At 48.6% G+C, this 19,846-nt stretch overlaps 1 protein-coding gene across 1 annotated transcript; it reads left to right on the top strand.

The window, feature by feature from the left end:
• The first annotated feature begins 262 nt into the window (after positions 1-262).
• CYTH4 (cytohesin 4) lies at positions 263-19,557 on the top strand. The gene is made up of 13 exons (XM_074572723.1): positions 263-384; positions 6,281-6,363; positions 8,698-8,798; positions 9,058-9,124; positions 11,455-11,573; positions 11,947-12,027; positions 12,712-12,824; positions 13,384-13,532; positions 15,526-15,637; positions 16,085-16,161; positions 16,539-16,610; positions 17,646-17,800; positions 18,127-19,557. Exons 1-13 carry the CDS (start codon positions 366-368, stop codon positions 18,197-18,199), a joined length of 1,221 nt encoding a protein of 406 aa, XP_074428824.1. The 5' UTR covers positions 263-365; the 3' UTR covers positions 18,200-19,557.
• Positions 19,558-19,846: the final 289 nt, after the last annotated feature.

Below are 19,846 nucleotides of genomic sequence, written 5' to 3'. Positions count from 1 at the left end.
ACAAAAGCCCAAAGTACTATCAGCCTCTAACTACTCATTTCAGTCCCCTGAAACTGAGACGAGTGCTCAGAGATCCCCCAAAAATCTTCTGGGATGGAAATGCCTTTGTGGGTTTGCATTTCAGAAGTAGCCAAGAGGACCCTCATAGCAGTATGCACGTACAGTTTCCTTGACTGATGCAAGCTCTTGAGATGAGGTCGGAGGGACGAGGAGAGGAAGGGAGGAGTCACGGGGCAACCCGCCCCCCTAATGCTGCTACGATCTTGGTCACTGGCTCCAAGTTGTTTCAGTTCTGTGAAGCATCTGAACAAGCAGAAGGCAAGGAGGAGCAACACTTTTGTTGAAAATATATTACACTCTTCAGGATGGACTTTTGTCCTGCTGGTAAGCCTTGACCGTCTTTTGCCTTGTTTTCTGTGAGGGCTGTGCAATCTGTTTGATGGGGCAGAGCACACCATGAAATCCCAGCAGCTAGAGTGGATGCTGCAGCTGGTGGCTGGAGGAATGAGGCAGTGGAAGATCCCTGGTGGTGCAGCTGATTGCTTGTTAGCCTTCAGCATTAGGCATGGTTTTTGTTTTACTTGCTCTCCCGTAAGCAAACTCCTTTCATATTGGGAGAAATTTTCCCACGGATTTGAATGGCCTTTGTGATGAGAGTGTCTACTACTGTGATCCTTTGTGCTGGTGATCCTGAGCTGAGCTGGGAACCGACTCAGGGGTATCAAGGGTATATGTGACACTTGGGATGAGCACCTATAAGCTTTGGCTTCTCTTCATGCAACTCTGGCATGGCTTGCAAGCTCCCCAGTGGTGTTTCCCTACAGCCCCCAGAAGCTGGTTTGCCTTTGCAGAGCCTCTCATGCAGCTGGGTGTCCCAGTGCAACTCACTTGCAAGGCTTTTGGTGCTGGGGCCTCTCTTGCTTATGTTCGTGTTAAAGGTAAATTACTGTATTAGAGTTCTACCAACTCCAAGTGACCTGCAGGTGGGCCTGCCTGGTCCCAAAATAATCTCAAAAGTCAGATGTGTGTGGGGGGAGATAAGCCACATCTGAGAAACCGAGAGAGACCTCAGGTTTTATTTCCTACTCTGGCAGATGATGGATAAAGTGGTTGGAATTCAGCAGGGAAAGGCTGAATTGCCAGACTGAACATTTCTAGCCTCTGGCTGAGAAAGCTCTGAGTGCGTGTCTGTGCAAAGGCAGCAGACAGGGAGAGATGAAGGGGAATAGGCTGAACAAGGGAGAGGAAGAAAAGGGATCAACTTGCAATGGCCCTACTGTGTCTGACTCTCTGTCCCGACGGGCTTTTGCATATAGGATATAGAGTGCAGAGTGAAGGGAAAAAGCAGTGCCCAGTTTCAACAACTGTTCTGCACTTTTTAGCACTTAGGTGGGTAGCTCAAACCACATACTAGCCTTGCTTGTCAGGGAAATTGGTGGTACCTATGGGAGCTGAGATCTTGCCAGCATCTGGCTATGACTGTTGGTGAAGGTGGGTCTTCTCAGATCACCCAGCCCTCACCACCTGAAAGCAACTGTGGACAAAGCTTCTGCAGGACAAGCTGGGCAGGAGGAGGGGGGATAATTCATGTTTTGCAGCTTACTTTGGGGTGTGTTTTCCACAGAAAAAGTGGCACTCTGAACTGATGGTCTGACACAGTCATTCACTCAAGTTATGTGGTAATTATGTCTTATAAGTAAGTTACACACTGCTATAGCACAATGAGATCCTGCTCAGGGACAATGCAGGTTTGCTTAGCTCTGGCTAGAGGCGGAGCCTGGAGACAGGCAATGCCTGAAGAGACGAGCTGGCTCTGACTGATGTCTTTGCTCAGTCCCAGCCTGTCACTTCACAGCTGGGTAGGAAAGCGGGCTTGTTTGCTGCTGCTCTACCTCGGGAGCCAAGGCTGCCCCAAGATGCAGTTTTCGGGTGAGCTTTAGAGCGCTGGATGTGTTTAAAGTTGCTCAGTTGTGGCATGATTTTCCTCAAGGTCAGAGGTCCACATGCACCTTTTCCTGGAGTCACTCCTACCTGGAGACGCAATGGTCCTCTTAGGTACCTGTCTGCCACAGTTGCGTGTGGCTGAGACCTATGTCTGTGGGGAGGCTGCTCTTCCCACAGTGGATGTCCTCTTCCAGCTTCCTTCAGGATCCTCTAGTGACTGTCTGGGTGAGGCCACAGAGTCAGTATGCCAAATCCGTGAGCTTAGTGTGTGAAACATGGGAGACCAGACTGGCACCGTGGTATCATGTACTTGGCTGTGTGGGGTGACAGCCATAGACAAAAGTGGCTGGAAGCTATCCTGATTGCTGCAGGTTGTCTTGTGGGATAAGGGGACCAGGACACAACATAAATTCTTATTCACACCTTTTTCCCCATAGCTGGAATGTGCAAGTTAAACCTGTGTGAGGTTCATGTTGAATTTCTTCTGAAATAGGCTGGAAGAGAACTGTGTAGTGGCTGCAGGAGAGAGACAGATTGGGCTGGAGGGAATTGAGGAACTGGTACGCTTCCCGTTATCTGCCTGGCACCAGCCTGGTACCTGGCTGGGGAGGTGGTGGTCTGTGCTGAAGATGACACAGCAGCCATATCAAAAAAGAAAAGGAATTTCAAGTGAAATTCTTCCACCAGACAGCCTCATCCAGGCAGAAGGTGCCCATCAGCCTGCTCTGCTTGTGTGTTGCCATGGGTGGAGATGCCCAAACCCTTTAGCAGCCACACACAGAGCCCTAAATTGCTTTCAAACGGGTCAGCTGAACCTCTCCTGTTATTCTGTGGGTGGGTAGCACGTGGATGGTCTGTAACAGTGCTACAGAGGCAATCATTCTTCGTAACCTTCTGCTACTGTTTCTGCAGTCCATCCTTACAGCTCTCCTGGGTAGTCACTTCCCACTTACCCCTGTGTCCTAAAAGCTATCTTCCTATTCATATACTTTTACTTGGGATTGAAAGCCTCACTTAGCACCTGGGTAGCTCCGCACAGCCCTTTGAAATGGGAAATGAGACCAGCAGACACAGCACTCTTTGCTGGCCACCTGAGTGCCCGGACTTTTGGGTAACTCCGACCTGCCCTCCAAATAGGGAGGCTGAGGGCGTAAGTCACCACATCTGGAATTGAAGTCTATGTTCTGTTTTGAGTGACAGCACTAAAAATACAAGCTTGGGCAATTCATGAACAACTGGCAGGTCTTTCTGGGTCTGCCCTGAGAGTGGGGAAACAATCTCAAGAGCAGGTGTAAGCCCCACAAAGGTGATGCTGATGTGCTTTCCTTTCAACATTTGCTCTCTGAGAATAAATTCCAAGCAGCAACTTTATGTCCTCTCTGGAGAGGATGCTAGCCAGTTTTTTACATCTTGTGTCTGAACTGGAAGACTTCAGCGTTGTTCTGTCTGACAGCATCCCCCTGAAACCTGCGGGTGTTTTCGTGGTGTGTTCTTCATTGGGGTGAAATTTCCCCCTGTGCAGAGAACCCTGACCAGGGGCTATGCTTCATCTGTGTCCTGACTTAGCCCTAGAGGGAAGTGGAACTTGGTGGTACTGAGGACTTTGACGAGGCTGAAGCCGTTCCTCAGTCCCACGGTGCAGGGACAAATTCCCTCTGCCATTGCAAGCCAGGCAGTGCTTCTCTTGGAGTGTCCCTCTCCTGCCGGCTGGGCTCGTTCTCAATGTGGAGAACAAAGGAAAGGCCTGCTCTTGTTGTCTCATCTGCTGCTTGCCCAGCTGCCTCTGTTGCCTTCACTGCCTTTCTGTGGATGCTTCCCCAAATGAGCCTTTTGTGTTCACTTCCCCTAACTGTAGACCCTCAACGTGTGCGGTAACATTGACGGACAACCTCAAAATAGGATTGAGCAGAGCATTAGGCCTTCTGTTAGGGAAGCACAGTAACGCGCAGACACTGACCTCAGAATTATTTTCCAGGGCAATCAGGGACTTAAGCTGTCTAGGAAACAGGAAACCTTACAAGGACCCTCTCTGCAGCTCAATCTAAATTGGTCTGAAAGTTTGATCCATCCATTTTTTTCCTTACTATGTCACCCTTTCCTGTTTTATTTTTTTACCCTTTGATTGCCTTCCCTTCTCCATGACTCCTATGCTTTTTCTCCCCCACCTTCCCCACACACACAGTCCTTCCCACGCTTTTCTCATTCTGACAAACTGGACAGGTAATTCACTCGGGAGTTGGGGTTTTCAGGAAGGGGGACTGAGTTATTTACAGTCTCAGCGGGGGTCGCGTGGGTGAGATATTGTCCTCTGGGAGCTTCACGTCTCTTTGAGATGCTTTAGGCTGCTTCAGTAGACACAGAACAACTGAAACAAAGCAACCAGCCACGCTACAGACTTTGCTGACGAGGTGGGGGAAGGGGAGGTTCCTCAGGTATGCCCTGCTTACGTCCCTTTGTGGAAAGAAATACAGGACGAAGGGTCTTGGTGGCAATTTGTCAAGGAATCACCCCAGTGATTCCACAATTACAAGCCCCCGCGGGGGGGAGAGAGAGAAAGCTGGGGAGACCATGAGGCTGGCCTCATCTTGTGCGGACGCCAGAACTGTGGGAGACACACAGTAAGCTGAAAGACCCAGGCACCACAGGGCTGACATTGAAGGGGAAGTCAGCAATCCGCCTAACAAGCAGCAAAGCCACTGCATGGGGTTTTTTGTTGTTGTTTATTTTTGGTTGGTTGGTTGGTTTTTGTTTGCTTGCTTGCTTCCTTGCATGTTTGTTTGTGTTTGTTTTCCCCTCACATGCTCATTTGGCTGTTATCAGCCGCTGGATGACACAGGTTTTCTTCCTCCCTCGACCAGCGTCAGCAATCAGTCAGCTTCTTTCAGCTCTTCAGGAGAGTTGCTTGCAGAGCCGGGAGGGGACGTGGGTCCTTCCCAGCCCTGGCTTCATGCTGGATCCTTGCCTAGTGATTTCCTCCCAGAGGCTCAGCAGCTTCTCCCCAGGGAATGCAGCGCTTGAAAACAGCGGGAGAAGTGACGGGAGAGAGGCTGCAGCCTGAGAAAAGTCAGAGGACAGACTTAGCACATGGAAACCCAACCAGGCAGGAGGGTGGGAGAAAGATTAGGATCAGGGAAGGCAGGTCTCTCTGAGCTGTTGTGGCCGTGACAGGAAAGAAGCATATGTGCTCTGAGATGACTCCCCTTGCTCCCTTTTCCTTCTGTCTGTCTTGGCTGGTTCCTTCCCCTTTTTCCCCACTCGTATTTATAGCAGTTGTTTTGCATGTGAGATCCACACTAAGAGAATTTCCAAGGCAGCTGGTGCCGCTTCCCCTTTTTCCAGGAAGAAGGGAGGCCCAGAGGATTTTGGTTTATGAAACAGTGGAGCAGGGCATCCAGTAACCTGACGTGGCTCCCTGGAGAAGCTTTGTCTCACAGAGTTTGGGTGCAGCAAAGACACTGTCTGCAAGTTCTGCAGTGACCTCCCAGGAGCTCCAGTGCTCTCAGCCTTGTCTGAGCCCTCTGTTTTTTTTCCTGGGGTTCACCATCTGCTTTGCCTCTCTAGGGCTGCAGCCTCCTCTTTCTCCTTGATGAAGAGGTTGTGCTTCACCTGGTTTATATTTAGCAGCAGTGCTGTCACCCCAATTCTTCTAGGTCTTTTATGAATCATTTTGTGGTTGCCTTGGCTCTGCTGGTATCTGTTTAACTTCCTGTACATTACAAGGAAACCTCCTCTTATTTCTGCATTGTCTGTAGTCCACAGAACAACAGCCTCCCACAGATGCTCCTTCTTCAGCAAGGCTTTCATCCCCCCAGATCCTGCCCTCAGACTTGAAAAACCTCAATTCTCTCTCTTAAGCCATTTCTGACTCTAGCTGTGGTGGATCAATCCATGAAGCCAGTGGCTCTTCATGGGAGGTTTGGATGTAGATTAAGTAATTAGGTCACAGCTTTTCAGTACATAAAGGTGACTGACATAAAAACCACCAAAGAGCATTTGGTAGGACCTCTTCATGCTGCTCGCAGCAAGCAAAATCGGTTGAGTAGGCGGGGGTGGCGGGGGGGATGTTGCTGCAGGGTTACATCAGAGGGCTACCAGCACAGCGGCTAGCTGCTAGGAGGGATATATGGGTTTGTGCTGCTCACTCCGGTCTGAGAACCATTTTCAGGGCAAAGCTGAGGTGCAGTGGCTGCAACAGCGGGGAACATAGATGCTGAAACACAGGAATCGGTGCTGCTGTGGCATGACCCTAGGAGAGGATAGGCCCTGAGAGGTTGAGGCAGCTTTTCCTGTGATATGTGGGCCCTGGTACTATTCTCAGACATCTTTGTTCTTCCAGGGTCAACTGACCTGAGTGAGGCTGAAGAGGCTGAAATAGAGACAATCAGGCAGCACAGACAGGAGCTTTTGGAGGACATTAAGGTAAGGACGATGCTGTTCCTCCCATCTGCCTAGCCTTCTCAAAACTGTCTTCACCAAGGAGTGTCTTCACCAAGGAGTGTCTTCACCAAGGAGTGTCTTCACATAAGAGTCAGGCCATGCAGAAATGCTCTTGCACGGGAGACATTTGCTCTGGCATGATCCAATTTAAATTCCGAATTTCAGGCTGCCCTGCTGTATTTGCTACCAGTGTACATCCAACCTGTGGTACTCTCTGCTGCAGGAGTCATCAACTACCCTAATAAGACATTTGAAAATGTTGGTCAGCCCATTAGCAGGGATGAGCTGGGATTGCATATTTAGGATTAGGGAAATGAGCATGACTTTACTAAGTCATACTGGCAGGGGTCTGGCTCAGCATTTATGATTATTTTTAATTACTGATTACCTGCTAATGACATATCAGTCCTAGTTACCTGATGCATCCCCCTGTGTTTATTAAACTTTTGTTTGGTTTGTGGACCTCTAACAAGCTCTTCATGCAGGATCCTGTCTCTTTAGAGAGATGTGATGGCAAGACCTTCTACACAAATTTTTGTGGTTGAACTTGCTTTTCTTCTTTTCTTTTAGCAGACCCAAACATTTATCCACTGAATCCTGAAATGTCTGAAAGTGTCAGATTCAAAATCAGTCAGTAATATCGCATCGCAGCCATGCATGGTCTCATACACTTTCTATTCTATTCTGCCTCCACCACCATGCAATATGGTCTCCCATTTGAGAGAGCTCATTGCACTGGATCATGGGACTTGCACTGATTTTCCCCACAACATGAAGATGTCCAGGTGCCTGCGGAATAGGTGCAATATTTCCTTGTGTAAAAGATTAAGCCAAACTCCCTACTACTTCTCAGGCCTCCAGATTCACCATCTCTGCTGCAAATCAGAATGGTTTCTTATCTTTTCTTGCAAAACGGGCTATGAACATATGTGCGTGTGGTTTGCTTGTATGTGTTTCTTAACTCTTCCATTTTCAGAAGGGGCAATGGGCACTGTAGGAGGCAGGATGCTTGAATAGGAATACTACATTTTTTACCCACTCTGGACAGAGAAAAGCTGCTAGACTACAGAGACCCATACTCTAAATCCCAAAGCCGTTAACCAATGGGGTATCCATTGTCCAATGGAGCAGGATGAGTTTAAGTGAAAGAGCACCGAGAACTAGACACATTGTCCCAGATGGATTTCTTCAGAAAGTATCTAACAATACCCTTTAACGCAAAGATGTGAGGGGAGAGAAAGGAGGGGAGAGGATGGGTCTAGACTTGCCAGTTACACTGCCAAAAGACAGCAATGAATAAAATAACAAAACTGATAATAATTTGAAATTCAGGAGTGAAGATCACAGCTTTGTTATGTTTGCACAATACCTAAAGTCTGGGGACTGATGAAGCACAACAGAATGAAGGCCAGAGCAAAACCGAAATCCAGAAGCTCTTTTAAATTATGGGATATTGGAGAACTCCAGTTCCTCTATTTGGGTGCATATTGCGGCCCCACCCTCACTTCTTGTTGAGGCAAGATCTGTCATAAAACAACCCTTCTTCCCCTGCCCATTCTGGTTTGCACGGGGAAGAATTCAGCTGATTCCTGGAAGAGAGCTGTGACGAACTCTGGCTCTGAGGAGGACCGTAATGCAGGATGGAAGCAAGGAGATATAGACATCTTCATTTCCTTGGTAACACAGAATATCCAGCCAAGAAGGCCATGGTCTGTCAGGGGCCTAAAAGAAACTGAATTCTACAATTGATTTTTTAAAATTTGGCAGTGATTGCTCTTCTTTTACTCCTCCTCTCTTCTTTCTCCACCTAAAGACAGGTATCTGCTCAATGGTATTTGAATGATAGGTGTGTTAAAAACTCTGTGTTTCACAATGATGTGGCTACTTTAGGTTCATATTGACCTCACATTTGCTGGTTCCACTTCCCCTTTCCTGGATGTGTGGTATGGCTATGCAAAGTAAAAAGCTAGAAGGAAATGGGCACAATGGAAGGAGTCTCATATCTGACATTGTTTGAGGAACTGAAATCAACACTGGGGTGAGTTCTCTGACACTCTCCACACTGGCTGAGCTTGATTCTCCAGCCTTAACTGACAACAGGCATGAGAACATCCTTTTGCCCCTCTCTCCCATTGTTTTAATCTGGAATCCAGCGGAGTCACCCCAGAGCAGTGCCCATTTCAGAGACATCCTTGGCTGGTCATGACCATCTAGCCTGTACTTGTCCTATGATTGAGGAAAGAAGTAAGACATGCTCTGTACATATCTGCTGTTTTTCTCTTCATCACCTTCATCCTGCTGATATTTCTTTTGCAGAAGCTGAAGGAAGAGATTGCTCAAGTGTTTGCAGAGATTGAGTGCTTCCAAAATGCAGAGGAAAGGCAAGAGGCAGACAGTAATCCCGGGGAGCAGACCAGGCAAGTGGGACAAGATGGGTATTCTTTTGTTTACAAAGTCTTTCTCTTGATGTTGAGAAAACAAAAACACCGATGGGATTTTGGATCACAACAATGACAGGGAAATGAGACCAGGAGTACCCGTCTCTCCCCTGATATTTCTCTTTTTATTCCTGGATAGTCAGTCTCCTGTCCTTGAGATATCTGAGTTACCTTGTGAATGAGTTGAAACATGGCCCTTTATTCTAAGTTTGACTTTCCTTCTTCTTCGTGTTTGCAGCAAACTATCACAGAGGGATAAACTTCTGTCCCTGGGCCGGAAGAAATTCAACATGGACCCTGCAAAGGTAGGATTTGCTCCTTCCATTTATGAGGAGAAAGCTGGGAGGAAGAACTTCTGTTGGTTACTGGTCCACTTGCAGCCACCCATGTCGAAGGAACTACAGCATGGGACTGTGTGGCTGGTTTCCTACCTCACTAAGGCTCCAGTTTATAGCACCCTCCTTTCAGTTTCTGAATAAGGTCTTCTGATATGATCGAGCTGTGTTGCCTCTCCACTTCATGAGCCTATAGGCCATCCCATCAGGTGCAACCCAAAATTAAGAGAAATAAAGGGAAGATGGTTTAACACTGCCAATGTGTCAAGGAGCCTTCAACCCAGTGCTCCTTCAGCCCAGCTCTTCTTGCCTGTGAGAGGCTAAGAATTGGCCATAGTGTGGTGGAGGACGCAGGAAGTAAGAAGAAGGTGAGGTATTCAAGAGTGTGTCAGGGTTCTTGGCTCATTTAGAACAGAAGAGGACAAGCTGCCTCTGTAATTTTGGAAGTAGTTTTGGTTTTGATAGTACTGGTTGGATTGTGGAGTGAATCCAGGTTTTCCACTTTCTGGGACTCTGACCAATGGGGTACAGACTCCATAGCCTTCAGCCCTCTGCAGAAAGCTCTAAAATCCTCATGATTAAGTACAGAAGATGTGAGAAAGACAGTTTTTTCTTCCTTCCTCCTCACTGGTGCACCATTTTTTTGAGCTCTGTAAGGAAAACCACAATCTGCGATTGAACGGTTGCTCATTGTCAGTTAACCACCACAGCTAGCATCTTGGGTAGCTGCTGGTCTGAGTGACAACTTTTCATGCCTCCTCCTCTGCTGTGCTGAGAGATTCAAGATGTCTTTTCCCCAGTGTCCGCACCAGAGCTGGAATGCTTGACAGTCCCCTGGACATCCCTCTGCCAGTGGGAGCTGTCTCAGACCAGTGATATCAATACTTACAGCCTGCGTGAGAGCAGGTTTCCTTTTGTCTTTCCATCTGACCTTGGTTTGAAGCCCCAGAGACATGTCTGTGCCATGCTGTGCAGAAATACCTGAACTAGTTCTGACCCCAAATCAGTTTAGCTTCGTTAGTTCAATGCTGATCAGCCTGGTCTAAATGTTATACTGTGCGCCTGTATTGTTTTTACTTTAGAATAAGCACATGCAAATCTCTGTTTATTGCTTCCCTTTTGCCATATGCGATAGGCTGACACGGGCTGCAATGCAAGGAACTTTCTTTGCCCTCCTTGCTAAGGTGATACTTCTTCCATGCAGTGCTGATACTTTAAATGTGTTCCTACCACCAAGATCTCAGGGCAAATTCCTGAGGCTAGAGGAGGTAGGCGTTAGGAAGGCGGCTGAACAAAACCTTTTGGGAGAAACATTTTCTTCTGGAAAATGGAGCTACATCATCACTGCAATGCTTTGCAAAATTAAATTGATCTTACCGAAATTCCATCTGGGGAAAAAGAAAGGAAAATAGTGTGGAAAAATCTCACAAACATTTCAATTTCTTCTTTTGAAACTGCTTTTTCTTTGGGGCATTTTAGAAATAGTTTCTTATATATTACAAGGCAAAGTGAATTGATTCTGTTGAAGTGAACATTTTGATGGATCTAAAACAATTTTCATTCCTTTATTGTATTTTGTGAGGAGAATTGCAATGTGGTCTGGAGAGTTGCAGTGTTTTTAGATATTGCTAAGAATCTGAACAAAACCTCAACTTTCTGTGACTTCGAAAATCATGAAATTCCCTCTAAAGTAGAGTGTTGACTCTTTGCACGGCCCAACTCAGACCGTCTATATTCCATAAAAAGCATACTCCACCCTTACTGGCTGGGGAGGATGGAGCTGAAAAGATTGCAGACTTCTCTGTTCTGTGGCGTAGAAGATAATTTGGGGCTGTCTCAAGCCCATATTTTTGTCTGAGCATATTTTTTGATTTTGTCTCTTTTTAAACAAACATTTTTCTCTTTAAGTTAATTTAGAAAAAAATTACATTTAGAAAGAGAACGCTGAGATATTTTGATTGAAAATATTAAAATGAACTACTTTGCCTTAAATCTACTTGCTTTTTGGACTTTTAACCTACATCGCCCTTTTTCGTTAACTTGAGTTTCTGTCCCAGTGAAACATTTATGCAAATCTAGGGACAAAATGGAAGTGGGACTGACACACCATGGTAGATGAAGAGGGACAGAACAAGGTGGGGGAACATGGCTGTGGTCTTCCATGAAGGGAGGGGCTCAGGAGTAACAGAGGAAGAAACGTCATCAACGCCAAGGAAGGCTGATATCAGGGTGTTGAGGTTCTACTTTCTTATCTGGCCACACAGCTGTCTTACTTCACTGTCTTGCTTCTCCTTCCCCAGGGGATCCAGTACCTGATTGAGCACCAGGTACTGTCCTCAGACCTGCAGGAGATCGCCAAATTCCTCCACAAGGGTGAAGGCCTGAACAAGACAGCCATTGGGGATTACCTGGGTGGGAGGTAAGCAACGCAGACAGGATGAGGAGGTCCTGTCCAGCCTGGCCCCTCTCAACTACCATTTTAGATGACCCCTGGCAGACCTCAGTCAGGTGCCAAGACTGAACACACCTCAAACTGAAGTGGGCTGGGTGGGCAGTACACTCCGGGGAGGGGGCCCTTTGGAGTGTGGCTAAGGCTGGCCATATGGGCTACCTGTCCTCCTGCCTGTAATGGGGTCAGTCTTCCCAGACAAGGGTGCGCATCTTGGCTTCTTATTTGTCAGAGGGGAAGTGGAGGCTGGGATGGAGCCAGGTGCATGTCATCACACTAAGGGGCATCCAAACTGAGGAGGGTCAAAGCTCTCTTCTGACCTTTTCCCCCTCTCCTCTCCCAGGGACCCCACAAACATTCAGATCCTCCAAGCCTTTGTGGCATGTCATCAGTTTGCCAACCTCAACCTGGTGCAGGCACTCAGGTGAGTGAGCATGCAGAATGCAGGGGATGGAGCAGGAGCCTGCTCAGCCACTGGGTCTTACCACCCAGGAAGGTTGTGAAGACCTACTGGGCTGAAATGAGGCTTCCCAAGGCCCTGCTGCGTGTGTTGGCCCCAAGACCGTTGCTCTGTGAGGTGTTAGCACCTTTTCTTGGGGGAATTCTTTCCTGGAGTTCTTGGGGAACTCTGCATACGGCCACTCCTTGTCTGTACTGGCCATATGCAGAGAAGATGGGGAAAGCAATGTGAGTCATCATGGCTTGATTACTTAGGGGGATGGGGCAAGTCATTTTCTGCACCAGGAAACATGTCTGTCCACAGTGCCCATCATGTCAGTGACAAAGTGACTCTGTCTTAGGGCATCTTGTTTTCTTATAGGTCAGCCCTCTGGCAGGACTTTCTCTTGGCGTCTCTGCTGCCTTGCAGGGCAGTCATTAGGGAAGAGGAGCCACAACTTCCAGAATGCTTAGTTCTGATTCCTCCTTTTAGTGTGCTTGGGCTGATGAGCCCAGGCAAGTTCTAGAGAGAGGAGGAGACCTCCTGTGTAGTCTCCTCAGTGTAATGGGATGACTTCTTTTATTTTCATGATAACCCATGGGTTGGGGGAAGGGGTAAATGTCCCTTGCACTCAATCTGACTAACTCTCTGGCATGCTGCTCCCAATAGACAGTTCCTATGGAGCTTCCGGCTGCCCGGGGAAGCACAGAAGATTGACCGGATGATGGAGGCCTTTGCCAACTGGTACTGCAAGTGTAACCCAGGAGTATTCCAGTCCACAGGTAGTTATGGGGAGAAGAAGGTCTTTAAAGCTGAGCTCCATTGTTTGCTAGAGAGAGGATCTTTCCTTTTCCATTCACAAAGTACAGACGGCATCACTTGGAAGTGTGAATATTTTCCCTTAAGCTGAAGGAGGCAGCCCAGTTCCTGTGAAGCTTTTCAATAGGCTGAGGGTCTTCAGTCCTCCTTTTGCTACCTGCTGCAGTCCATCCCCATGAGCAATAGACTTAAGTGCTCCCAGCCCCACATGACGTACGCCTCATCACAGCAAGGGCAGCACTGACAGACACGGGTCTTTCCTGCTGGCAGAGCCATTATCAGACCAGATCTACCCAACTTGCCCCATTACCCTGAGTGGATCTCTAGCATAGGATATCAACTTTCCTCTAGCCCTGTCTGTCCCTCTTACTCCTAGCAGAGGGGATATCTCCCTTTTCTTCCTACAGTGGAGGGGATAGGACTGTTCTCCAGTGACTGGAAACCAAGCCACCTGATAGGGTGTGGGTTGATCTGCCCTGTAAGACAAGTGCCACCCATCCTGGTTTTCTTTCTCGTTGCCAGATACCTGTTATATACTCTCCTTCTCTATCATCATGCTTAACACCAGCCTGCACAACCCCAATGTGAAAGACAAACCTCACTTTGAAAGGTTTGTATCCATCAACAGAGGCATTGACAATGGAGGGGACCTGCCAGAAGAGCTCTTAAAGGTAAGAAGACCTTCCATTTTCCCATCAGTCCCTCTTTTCTCTCTGTCTTGGTGTTCACTGAGAAGCAAGGTCCACAAGCCTTAGTGTAATACAGGCCTTCTGCTGTACAAGGGGAAGGGCTACCTCTACAACTACCTGAAAGGAGGTTGGAGAGAGGTGGGTGTTGGCCTCTTCTCCTAAGTGAATAATGACAGGACCAGAGGAAATGGTCTGAAGTTGCGGCAGGGGAGGTTTAGGTTAGATATTAGGAAGAATTACTTTACTGAAAGAGTGGTCAGGCACTGGAACAGCCTGCCCAGGGAGGTGGCTGAGTCACCATCCCTAGAGGTGTTTAAGAAACGTGTAGATTTGGCACTTCAGGGCATGCTCTAGTGGCAGAGATTGTAGGTGATTTTTTGTGTGTGTATGGTTGGACTCGATGATCTCAAAGGTCCTTTCCAACCATGAAGATTCTATGATTCTATGAAAGAGGGCAGTATGTACAAATGCAAAGCTGGAAAACATGGAAACTGCTTTGGAGACAGGCTGCACACATGTTTGTTGGTGAGGACATGGAGCAAAAAGACAGGGCTGGAGACATTCAGGGAATAGCAGTATTAGTTAAATAAAGTTTGTGCTTTTAGTGTGTCCATGTGAGATACTGTAACTGTGTGAGAGAAGAAGATGTGAGCTGTGGGGTGTCTGTGTGTCATGTAGATATGAGATTGTGTGAATGGGACACCCACCTCTGTGGGAGGCAGCTGGGCACCTTACTCTTTTGGTCAGCTTTGAAAGTCCTAGCCCCCAAGGGGACTGACTGTTTCTTGTGTGTCTCTGTGTGTGTGAGACAATGTCACCGTGGCCCAGATGATTATGAATCCCTGTCTCAGCTGCCTCCAGTGTTCACATCAGTCAGGACAGCAGTGCCTGACCTCTCTTGCACCAGGACGTATCTTTGAATGAGTAGAACCAACAAGCCGCAAGTGAATGTCAGGGGCTTTTCCAGCACCTCTCACAGCATCTGCAAAGCTCTCAGCAGGTCCATGGCGTCTCTGATCCCAGAGGCTGAAGATGCAGAGTGGGGCAGATTGAGACAGGGGATGCATCCATTTGCAAAGCTGGAGCTAGCATTTTCCCAAAGGCTTAGCAGGCATGGGACCCACCCTATGAGGCAAGGTAGAGGTGGGCAGCCTACCAACATGTGTCTAGCTTCACCCAGCCAACCTGAGAGAAATAACTTGTGCCTTATGTCAAAGAGGCTGCCTGCATCCCATGCTTGCCTTTGCTGAGCAGCATCCCCTTGGGGTAAAGGCTTTAGATATTTCTCCAGAGTGTCATTTCTTTCAGGCAGTTTGAGAGAAGTTGTGGGAGCCTGTAGTTTAATTCTTTTTCTTGGCGTTGGGCTTGTGTGATAAGCGATGGCAAATCCAATGATGTGAGCAACATTTCTGTATCCCTTGAAAGCAGCCTCCCTGTCACTCTGCTGTTATGAATGTCACACTGTGTCCCCCCCAGTGCAAAAGCCTTGGTTCTATGGAATGTGCCTCCTTGTGGTCATGTAGATGTGCGTGTTAGTCTCTGCATACAAGTTCTCAGCAAAGTGTTTGGCACCACCAACCCAGGGCCTAAATAGGACTGCAGTCTCTGCTGTGCCATGTCCTTCCCCCAGTGCCTTAGTATTACCCACTGTGGCACTCGTGACATGCTGGGTTTGGTCACTGCGGTCTCTCTTGATATGGGTACATGCTTTTGTGTCTGTGGCTTTCCAAATTGTGTCTCTTTTTTGACACAGGATGCAGAAAAGAGCTGGTGATCACCCATGAGATCCTGTGAGGTGTAGGCTGAGGGTTGTTGTACCCCACCAGCGCTCAGTGCACGCTCTCTGCTCCATTCACCCACCTGCCCCTGTGGAAACAAAGTGAGGAGCCAGGTGGCCCTAGGAGGGTTGTGTACAAGCTTTGTGAGAAATCTGTCTTTCTTTCTCTCTCTTTCCCTCACCAATGCTCTGGGGCAGAATCTGTTTGAGAGCATCAAGAACGAGCCATTCTCCATACCAGAGGATGATGGGAACGATCTCACACATACTTTCTTCAACCCTAACCGTGAAGGCTGGCTCCTGAAACTAGGTAAGGGGGAGGATTCTCCTGGCTCCTCTCAATTGCGTGCCCGCCTACCTCCCACCACAAATATCCCCCCAAGAACCCACCAGCATCTCCACTGTCCTTCCCTCCCTTCCTCTGCGACGGGGTGAGGCTGACACCTGCTGTTGAAACCAGCCGCCTGCTCTCTCCTCCCAGCCCACTCCTGCAGGCTCTGACTGCTCAAAAAGGGACTCAAAAAGAGATCCCTCACCCCTCCCCATTCCCAGCCCCATCGGAGTAAAATTGTCTCCCTCTGTGTGCGTGCCCACCACACAGCATCACATCAGCGGTGAGCACCACGGATGCCTCCTTGGGGCTGTTCTACGGGGAGAGCTAGGAGTGTATGTCTGTGCGGGCATCTCTGGAGCTTGAGGGGGGCGGGAAGGATGGCAGAGTGTGTGACTAATGGCTTTTGAACCTCACTGCCTTTAGGCGGACGTGTGAAAACCTGGAAACGCCGGTGGTTCATTCTGACCGATAACTGCCTCTACTACTTTGAATATACCACGGTAAAGGCTTAACTCCTGGTTGGGAAACTGTATCCTGGGTGGTTACGAGCCTCTGAGGGGCCAGGGAGGAGGAGAGGGTAGGGGATAACTCTTTCTTTCAACGCGATGCTCCCAGACTGAACTCAGACCTCCCTTCCCTCCTGTGCTCTTTCCTCACCTCTGGTCTTGCGGAGGAGAGAGGCTGGACACTGCAGCTATTGCTGGGATCTCCTGTTAACTAAGCTCCCCGTTGTGTAAATGGAGGTGGTGTCCCCAGGAATACACTGCCCCTGTCACCCCCCTGCAAAGGCACACGTCTGAGAAATCAGGGAGGCTGTAAGCAGTGGCATAGGTGCGGGGAGCATATTGGGTGTTAATTCATGTTTCCTTGCCTTCAGGACAAAGAGCCTCTGGGCATTATACCCCTGGAGAACCTATCAGTCCGGAAAGTGGACGATCCCAAAAAGCCAGTAAGTCTCCATTGCTTGGCACTCTGCCAACGCAGGCTCTCAGGTAATTAGAGGGAAGAGAGGATGCAGACGCCCTATTCTTACCTTGCTTCTCAGGGGGAAGGTGCCATCCCAAACTGCCTTGTCCCCCCATATAAACACGATGGTATCTAAATAGGATTGTATTTTACTAGGGAAGATCTGGTGTGAATGGCTACCTATCCTTTGGCTGGCTGCATTGTGTGTGTATGTATGTGTATTCCAGCACTGGAACAGGCTGCCCAGAGAGATGGTGGAGTCTCCAACTCTGCAGACATTCAAAACCCTCCTGGACGCGTTCCTGTGCAACCTGCTCTAGGTGACCCTGCTCTGGCAGGGGGGTTGGACTAGATGATCTCCAGAGGTCCCTTCCAACCCTATGATTCTATGATTCTATGATTCTAGGTGTGTGTGTATGTAGGGGCACAGAGATGAGTGCATACAGCTGACGCCCTCCTCATTTGGCACCAGGAGATGTGGGTTCAATTTCTCTCCCCAGAGCTCTCCATAGTTAGTTACAGCATGTGTAGACCAAACAGCGTTGTGGTGTCAGGAAACTTGACCAGGAAGTGATACTCTGTCTGTGGATCTTCTATGGATACCCACTCTTTGGTGTGGCATGGCCCTTGGAGAAGTGTCTTCTGCCTGTGTGGTGGCACCCAGAAGAGAGGATGTTGCATTTGCTTAAAAGGGGAGGAGATCTTCATAGGTGAAGCAGAGTTACAGATCCCAGGAGCTTTCTGATAACTGTTGGTCCTCCACTTCTCCATAAACCCTCTTTTAGTGTCCAGCCCTTCACAGGAGGGCTGTGTTTACCTAAGAGGGCTGGTCTGGAGATCTAAACTCATAGGGGAATACTTGGGGTGGGGAACGAAAGGCTCTCTTGCGTTTCAGAGACAGAATGCTCTCCTCCCCTTTGGAAGCTCTCTGAGCCCGTCACCCATGGTTGAAGGCAGCTCAGGTTCCTTGGTCCACCCTGTCCTCCCCTACTGCTCAACTTTATTCCCTTTCTGACAGAACTGCTTTGAGCTCTTCAATCCCAACTGCAAAGGGCAGAAGATCAAAGCCTGCAAAACAGATGGGGATGGGAAGGTGGTTGAAGGCAAGCATCAGTCCTACAAGATCTCAGCAGCCACACCAGCAGAACGTGATGAGTGGATTGAGGCAATACGGTGAGGAGACCAGAATTGGAGGCCTGAGTTTGCCTTTGTTCAGCCCCAGGGACAAATGGTCACACGGTTTATTTGGCTACTAGTGCTTGAAAAAGGGTGTGGAAAGATATGTTTGAAGTCTAGTAACTGTGGTACCTCTTGACTTCAAAGAGTTTCAAGGTCCCTTCTGGAGAATCTCTAGCCACAGCTAAATTCTCTGCTGTGGGTCTGCAGATCTCCAGTCTTACATTTTGGTGAGTGGTCTCTCTGCACAAGTTCAGTTAAGATGCTTGTACTTCTCTCCAGCATTAAATCTTACTTTTTCTCCAATTTCCTCTTATTTCCAGGACCAGCATCACACAGGATCCTTTCTATGATCTGGTCTCTGCCCGTAAGAAAAAGATTGCCAGCAAAAACTGAGCCCTGAACTGGTCACTGGCAGCAGGAAGATGTAGTTGTTGGACAACTTCCCTCCCATGCTGGGCTCTTCCAGTGAAGAAATTTGGGAGCATTGGTTCCCTCTGTCTCCCACTTGGCAGGAAGATGACTGACAGGATAACTTGCCAGATTTGCTTCTTCCCTTTCCACACTGAAGGCAGAGGCGCAGGGTGCGATCCACTGAGGACTGTCAGAACTGTTGGCACAGTGTTTCCCGTGTCCAAATGTAAAGGGTCAACAGCAACTGGCCTTTGGGTTCTTCCATAGAGCCCCAGGCATGTAGGACAGGATCCGAGGGGAGACGAGAATATCTCCAGCCCTTCTTGCCATCAGACCAGGCCTGGGTATTTTTCTGTGAGGAATGATATAGATGCTCTTGGAGCAACCAAGCATGGTCCAGTCAGTTGCAGAGCAGAAAAGCCCCAGTGGTTTGCCTTCCACAAACAGATAGTGCTGTGGAGAAGAGGCCATTGATACTTAAGACCTCACTGTGAAACTAGAGGCCAAGGGAAGATAAGAAGCCCTCTGCTCAGAAGAGAACCCTCTCTACGTCTTCCTGTAGCTGTGAGGGCTGTAATCCTGGGAAGTCCCTGCTCTGTAACTGAGTCATGGGTTTTGTTGGATGGGGAGATAAAGGGTAACTGAGCGTAGAGAGGTTGTGGGACGAGGGAAGCAGCTCTGGGTCTTTGGTCTTTCTGTTTTGAGACTCAGGGACCACCATAGGTCTCCCTGGGGAAGAAACCTGAACACTAGCTCTTCTGGCTGATGGCTCCCCAGCAAAGGTTGCTTCCTTGTACCACCCCAGAGGCCTGGGCTTTGTATCTGAAAGGTCTGCAGCCAGAAGGCATGAAAAATTGGAGGTGCATACACACCACACACACAAGCACACACACACACAGGGGCATTCCCATCTTCACACAGTGGTTCCATCTGGACTCTGGGTTTTTTTTATCTCTTGTGTAGAGAGAGAAATAAAAGTGCTTGAAAACAAGCCCAAAACCCAGGGTAAGACGATCATTTTAGTGATAAGGACAGAGGATGTGAGATAAGAGTGTCGTGTTCCTGCGCCTAGCAAAGCCACCGCAGCTCTGCACTGCACCCAAAATGCAGGCAGGGCACAAGCAGGCAGCTGCTGGGCGGCACGGGTGGGAGGAGCAGTTAATGGGACCAGAGGAAAGGTGCAGGGAGCTGTAACACTGCAAGCTGGGAACAGCACGGAGTCAAATCCCAGCGACTTGCTAGAGGCAATTACATCTGTGGGGTTAAAGGATGTGATAAGCTATTGCTAGTTCTTCTGTTACCTTTCGGGTCTCTTCTAGTAAACACTGGTGCTGTCTCAGTCTCTTGCCTTTTTTTTCTTCCTGCAGAGGGCTCTATCTACCAGGCAATCTGCAGCAGAGCCAGCAGAGCCCGATTATTCATTCTAGTTATTTTTGCCCCAGCCACAGGAATGTTGAATTAATTTCAAGAGGCAGGGAGTGTATCTCAGAGTTGAAGCACGCGCTCACCCCGGAGAAGGAACGTGAAGGTTTTCTTCTGCTCGCGCCTGCAAATGTCTCCTGCCCTGAATCTCTTTGTCACTGATGTGATACGGAGTGAGCTCGCTGCCCACTGCTCTAGAGCACATGT

The sequence above is a fragment of the Larus michahellis genome, chromosome 1 (genome assembly GCF_964199755.1).
Source record: "Larus michahellis chromosome 1, bLarMic1.1, whole genome shotgun sequence".
Classification (NCBI taxonomy): Eukaryota; Metazoa; Chordata; class Aves; order Charadriiformes; family Laridae; genus Larus; species Larus michahellis.
Note: the sequence above shows the minus strand (reverse complement) of the source record. Positions and strands in the feature narration are given on the sequence as shown.